The 6717-nt window shown below is 41.6% G+C and overlaps 1 protein-coding gene across 5 annotated transcripts in view; it reads right to left on the bottom strand.

Annotated features, from left to right (window-relative positions):
- The window catches only part of BNC2 (basonuclin 2), a 547400-nt gene that overhangs the window by 27433 nt on the left and 513250 nt on the right, over positions 1–6717 (bottom strand). For all 5 annotated transcript variants that reach the window (XM_019517547.1, XM_019517548.1, XM_019517549.1 and 2 more), the window contains one exon: positions 1766–3705. In XM_019517547.1, coding sequence (XP_019373092.1) covers positions 1766–3705 — 1940 coding nt within the window. The remainder of the gene's footprint in view (positions 1–1765; positions 3706–6717) is intronic.

Raw genomic sequence — 6717 nt, 5'->3', positions numbered from 1 at the left:
ATCCCTGCCTGGAGCACCCCCAGACAGCGACTCAGAATAGATGAAGAACAGGCAACCATTTCAGCATGCACTTTGACATGGTCTAGTGCTTTTAAGCCACGAAAGCATGCAATTCCCAGCCACCCCCATGGCTGGCTCAGCCACCCCAGCTCCTGGCCCTTAAAAAAAAGCCCCTACTTACTGGGTTCTGCCCAGCGGTGGTGGGGGGAGGGCAATCCCCAGTGCCCCAAGATACATGGAGGGCTATGTCACAAGCCCCCCAACCCCAACGGCTACCTCACCCACCCCAGCTCTGGCCCTTTAAAAAACAAAAACAAACAAACCCTGGGCTCACCAGCTCCTGCAGTGGCCTCAGGGCTTGAGGGGGCTCATAACAGAGCCCCTCATGTGGTGTGGGGCAGTGGGGATCACCCCCAGTCGGGCAGAAACTGGTGAGTCTGAGTTTTTTCAGGGTTTTTTTTCTTAAAGGGCCAGACCTGGGATGGGTAGGGCAGCCATGTGGGAGTCTGGGGGAGCAGGCGGGGGTCGGGGGGCTCATGCAGAGCCCCCCACACAATGTAGGGCAGTGGGGATTGCCCCCTTACCCAGCAGCACCCGGTGAGTTGGGCCTTTTCTTTTCAAAGTGCTGGGTGCTAGAGCGGGTAGGTCAGCCATTGCTGGGGCTGGGAGAGTGGGCAGGGGCTCAGATTCGGCCAGATCCATTCGAAATGGTGATTCAAATCACTATATCAAATCACTGTCCCCCAAATTGGCTGAATCCAAATCCAAAGTGAATACTAGCCGCTTCGCACAGGCGTAGTGTCAACCTATCCAAGATATTCAATTATTCAACAATGTGTTCATTATCAAGCATGAGAGCTTGTATTCACAAGTATGGAATAACTGTGTTATCCTACCACCTTGACAAATTCCATTTATATTGCATTTTCTCTAGGAATAAAAAAGAACTTTTAAAACAAAAACCTAAGAGGTTGAGGCCCAGCTGTTTCTGTTTAAGCCCAACTGTTTCTGTACTGATGCAGCATAACTACAGTGTGATGTCATCTGAAGACCCAGCAGAACATACTCTGGATGATCTTTAAAATATGTAAGGGTCTGGCCTCTCCTTTCTATGTACATAATTCCCATCAGAGTGAGGGGGGGGGGTTATGTGCAGAGAAGAAAATAAAGCTGGACTCCATGGATATAAGAGACAGAAAGAGAGCAACATTTTGTTACCTTTAACATTTGTTTTGTTCCCTATAATAGTTTATTAGGTCCTAAGTATCAGTATGAAAGAATCTGAGGACAGAATGATTACAGATTCTTATTCATTTTTTCATAAGCCTATGAAGATTTGAGTTCTTTGAATTCTTGTATTCCATTTGTTTCTATGTTTTGATGTATATGCATGAAGATAGTTCTGCTGTATAAAATTTACTATATACATAATAGAAGCCTTTTCTGATTTAAAAGCTGCAGTAAGAGGAAAATAAATGTAATAAGCATTTGTACAATTCACATGCATACACATACACACAGAAGAATGATGGCATTTATTATCTATCCAGTCATATAAGATGATAGCACAGTATATACAATTTGGAACAACAGGCAACAGTGAAAACCTGAAGTGATAATTCTCCCTCAATGCCAAGGGAGCATGATTGTCACTTGTCATTATCGTTTGCGTTTCTCTCTCTATTTCTTCATATACCTTAAACTGGATTTTCTTAGATAATTCAACATACTTAGTAATGTAGAAAGTCAATTAATATTTACTGACCTGTCTCTGCTTCTCCGTGATGGAAAGGCAGCATTACAGCCAGCCACTGTGCAGACATGCATCTCTTTTAAATGAACATTCCTGTAGTGCAGCTTCACACTGTAGGAACTCTTGAAACTCTTCTTGCACACATAGCAGATCTTGGGATCAGGGCTTGAGCACAGCTCACCTTCTGGGGAGAACTTCTGAGGGCTGTTGTAGCTGAATGTTGAAGTGAAACTTTCATGAAGAGCAGCCATACTTGCGCTGCCTCCATTATACAGTCCATATTGGCTCATGTAAAACATATCATATGTAGGGTCTGTAAACTCTTCCTTCACCTTAATTACATCCTGGTTAGAAGATTCATTGTGATTTTCATCTGGCCTGTTTATCATAGATCTTTCATGCATTTCATCACCTTCCATGGATTCCTCACACAATTTTGGCTCTGAAGATTCTGACTCATTTTCATAGTCTCTTTCATGCTCCTGGTCTTCTGATGTCATGCTGTCTGCCCTTCTTATCTCTGTCCTGGAAATGCACCTGCTTCTATCACTTTTAGAAAAATCTTTCACAGACAAACCTGGGCTCATTTCCTCCTGAGAATGGCAATGATTGTCATGACCAATATCATTAGCCATTGTGCTGTTGTCATTAGTCTCTTCATCTTCATCAAACTCATCAGCTGTGTCAATAACTTCCTTTTCTATTTTAACCGGCATGCTTGACTTCCTTGGTTTCTTCTTGGGGGCAAGGTCAGCATTAAGCTCAGGGGTGGGCATGACCACTGTAGGTGTTGACGGCTCTGGAGGGGGATGTTGGTCCAATGCACTTGTGGCTGGTATTATAGGACTGGTAGGTAGTGAGGTCGGAGGGCTCACCATCTCTCCAGGAGTAAGTAGATTTCTGTAAAAAGGGGGAACAGGCTGGACAGTCTTTAAAGCTGGAAACACCAACTGGCTAGGAAGAGGGTTCTGTAGTACAGGGTCTAGAGGGGGAGTGGTAAAGCCCATTGGAGGACGACCAGGGCTTGTTAAAGTTAGGCTGGATTTTGTACTTGCTATAACGGGGGTGGCAGCTCCTGATGTAGCACGGATTAGATCTTTGTCTCGGTTGTTCCTTAGCATAGGCATGTGAAGACGTGGGTTTGGGTTAGCGCTGTGACGATTGCGACTTCTAAGAGAACTAAAGACCATGTTGCAGCCTTCAATAGTGCACCGGTGCTTGATTTTAAGATGGACTGCATTGTAGTGAATTTTGAGAGTACCTTTGTCATAGAAAGTTTTACCACATGCATTGCAGAACACTCTCCCTTTTCTTGATGCTGACCCCATTCTCCTCATTCTGTGGATCCTGAATGAGCTTTTTGCGTGCTCCGTTTTGGTCAAATCATTGACAGGTGTAGATGTCTGAACAGGAGATGCACAAGCTGGCTCAGTTTTGGGTTCAACATTTGTGATGCTGGTCAGAGCATTCCTGCTGGATGCCTGCTCATTCTTGAATGGCGTGGGAGAAACTTCAGATTCACTGCTTTCATTATATTCATTTTGGGTTGTAAGGCTAGGTTCACGCAGCCTCATTGCTGGCTGTTCCAGCAGGAGACCATTTGGAGGTAAACCCAGCAGCGGAGCAGATACTGGATTTATGTACTGGAACGGTAGGAGGAATGCAAGGCTGTTAGGGATGTTTTCAAAATGATGAATGCTGGAAGGGTTGCTGTTCTCCAGGTGAGCAAGGAGACTCGGGCTCCTGGTGCGATTATTGCTTTCAATAAAAGTCCTTATATCTGAGTCTGTCTTTGAAGATGGCACAGCCACGGCCTGCCCTTCTTTTTCTTGAATTGCCATCAGCTCCACGATGGATTTGGTTTCCCCAAATCTCAGAAACTGCTGAAGGGTAATAATTTCTTCTTCCCTGGACATGATGGCCCAGCGGTCCAGCACCTTGCCTGCAGCATCCTAGAGGCCATATCAAAGAAACAACAAACACAAAGAAAAAAAAACTTATTGATTCTGCATAATTATTGGATTTGATAGAAGTTGCTCTGCAGCCTGCACATGAAACACTAAGCTCAGAAAACAACATGCAAACAGTGTTAATACTAGTCAACCCACAAAGCAAACTTTTCTGCCATGCAAATGTAGTAATTAGAGTCACAGTTAGAGAAACAGATTGAGTTTAATAATGTCAAAGCAAACAAAATGTGGACCACTGGGGCTCTGTGATCTAAAATGCCTTCAATACTGCTATTTTAACAACAGTGATCTATGTACTATGCAACTATTTAGCATACATTAGTATAAGACGTGAACTCTTGCTGTGCACCCCATTGTAAATGCAGAAAACTGTACCTTAATCCTTATTAAATGGTGACACTTCAGGAAAGAATTAAATAAAAGCATTTGACAGAATTCACTTTTTGTACATAAGTAGCCATAAGACTGAAATTGGTTAGGTGAAATCTCATAAAATGTTTTTCAAAGATTTTGAAACAAGGCAGACATCTCAATAATAGGACAAAAATATGAATATTCTGCATGTAGCCCCTATTTTTTTCCATGAGGGCAATACTTAAAAATGCTTTTATTACCAACTCACATCAAAAGGCTGAAACTGAGGAATGGAAAGAAAGACCATTTTTTAAACTGTTACCGGCAATTTATCGTAACCTTGAACCTGGGTTTCGTTTACACTTAAAATATGACTTTTTGGCAGCTTTGTTATAAAAGACAGTTACAAATATTTAAAAAGTAAACATCTGATGGATGTAGATAGCATAAATGTGTAAAAATGTTGTCTCTTAACATTGCCTTCTGATAGCAAGGGAAAAATCCAGAGAGAATACACATCAGTAATCACCAGACTATCTGTTGTTAAATATACATTAAAAAGCATTTCACACTTTCATTTTTGCTAGTAAGTATAAGATTTGCCTGGAGGTAGGACTTAAAAATTCTGAACTGTAATGTCAGGCAATCCATTCCAGCATGTATTGATAAAAAACAAATTAAAATACTTATATAATGAATACATTATTTTATTGACATCTTTGCCATTGGATTAATACTGGACATGTAACTATCACCAATAAAGTCTGTCCAAAGGGGTGGTCCAGTCTCTCCTGCATAGAACAATTAGAAGCCTCTGTCTGGAACTTCTCAATACTGTCTTTGGTCTTTTTTGACCCTGCATATCAGATTCAGAGCTTAGGGACTACCCTTTTTTAAAGAACTCACCAGGACTAGCTTGATTAGGGAGAGGGCAAATTTTATATTAAAATTATTTTTCAGTCAGCACAGTATTGATTTGGGGGAAGGGGGTGGGGAGAGGATGTTCCTGGGCATTTTATAGCACAGTAAATCACAACTTGCTCAAATGATGAAACACACACTTAAAACCCAGACTTGGTCTGGTCTTGATCATTTTAGTTCAGATTTGTCTTAACTCATCAGATGCAGTTAATGAAATGGGTCAATGCCATGCATGTTGCAATACTTTACATGAGGTTGTAGAGCTATTATTTTGGCTCATGGTGCCAGGAATGTAATTAACCTATGACAGCAATATAATGATGGGAAACCCTTAAACGGGCTCTGAACATACAAGCTAATACACACAGACAAATCTCTGCGTTTGTGCAGAATGTTCTTTGCTGGGGTCCATGCTTGTTACAAGTAATTCCTGTGAAGACATCTTGCAAGACCTGGCCACGATTTATAGACTTGGTTCAGGCAAGCTCCCTAAATGTATCTAGGGCTACTCTAACTCCTACTAGCTTACAATTTCACCAGCCAGCTGGAAGAGAGCACCTATTATACAAGAACTCACTGAGAACCATTGCAATTTATCCAGCAGGGCAGGAAATTCTTGGAAGGATGCATATAATTTAAAGCTTCAGGACTGTACTTTCCTTCCCTTCAACTTCCAAACTGGTTACATTTGGCAATCTGCCCTGCATACTTATCACAGGCTGTCTTGACTCCTACCACAAAACCCATCAAGTTTCCTTTTTCCTTGTCATAATTATGTTACTTCTAAAATAGCTTTAGGTCTTTGCCTCATATATGAACCACTACACACCATGTATCTTTAATGTGAAAGCCAATGAAGTTACCGCCTCCTCCCCACAACACAACTTGTACCTGAAAAAGCATTTGTGCACTTGGGAAAGGCACTGAATGGTTTGGTGATGGGACTGTTGGGTTTCTCTAATTTGTAGCAGTCACCAGTGTTGAACCGGGGACTCTATCTGCTGCCACCATCAGGCTGCTTGTGGCATTTTATTTGTAGTAATTTGTGTGTTTCTTTTTAAATAAATAAATACCCTCAGAGACCTGCCTAATGCATATATGTTTTAAAAATTTGGTTATTTAAATAAATAAAAAAATTAGAGTTGAACCATGCTGCACACATTATAACAAGTCATGAGACTGGAAATCTACAGATCCCACAGTAGATCGTTCCACATAAAATGAAGAAACTGATTAGTCTCTCTTCTCATGACAGCAGGATAGGTTCTTACAGTGTATGTTCTGGTAGTGCCCCTTGGGGCATATGGCATTGCTCCTTTTTTAGTGCCATATTGTTATCCTTAATTACATTCTTATAGCATGCCCTACAGAATGTTTTTTAGATGGGTGGGGAAGATTAAATGCTCTGGGCCATATTCTCAGGCCTTACTAAAGTCTCAGTGAGCATTTAAACAAGCAATAGAGGATTTGCTTGGCATGGGGTTATCCTTAGCTGTCATAAAGACAGCAGCCTCAGGATCAAGGAAATCAGAAAGTTGGTTTAAAAAAACCCTTTTCCTACTCCCATGAGCTATACTGAACGTTTGCACAGCTAAGGATTTACGTCAATTTACCAATCCCTTAAATCACCCAGTGACCCAGTCATTACCATCTTTAAAGCCAGTCCTACAAGGACCAGGCTTTGTCCAGTTTTCCTTAGCAGTGATGAAGAGAGAGAGA

The sequence above is a fragment of the Gavialis gangeticus genome, unplaced genomic scaffold (assembly GCF_001723915.1).
Source record: "Gavialis gangeticus isolate Ggan-Ray unplaced genomic scaffold, GavGan_comp1, whole genome shotgun sequence".
NCBI classification, from domain to species: Eukaryota; Metazoa; Chordata; order Crocodylia; family Gavialidae; genus Gavialis; species Gavialis gangeticus.
Note: the sequence above shows the minus strand (reverse complement) of the source record. Positions and strands in the feature narration are given on the sequence as shown.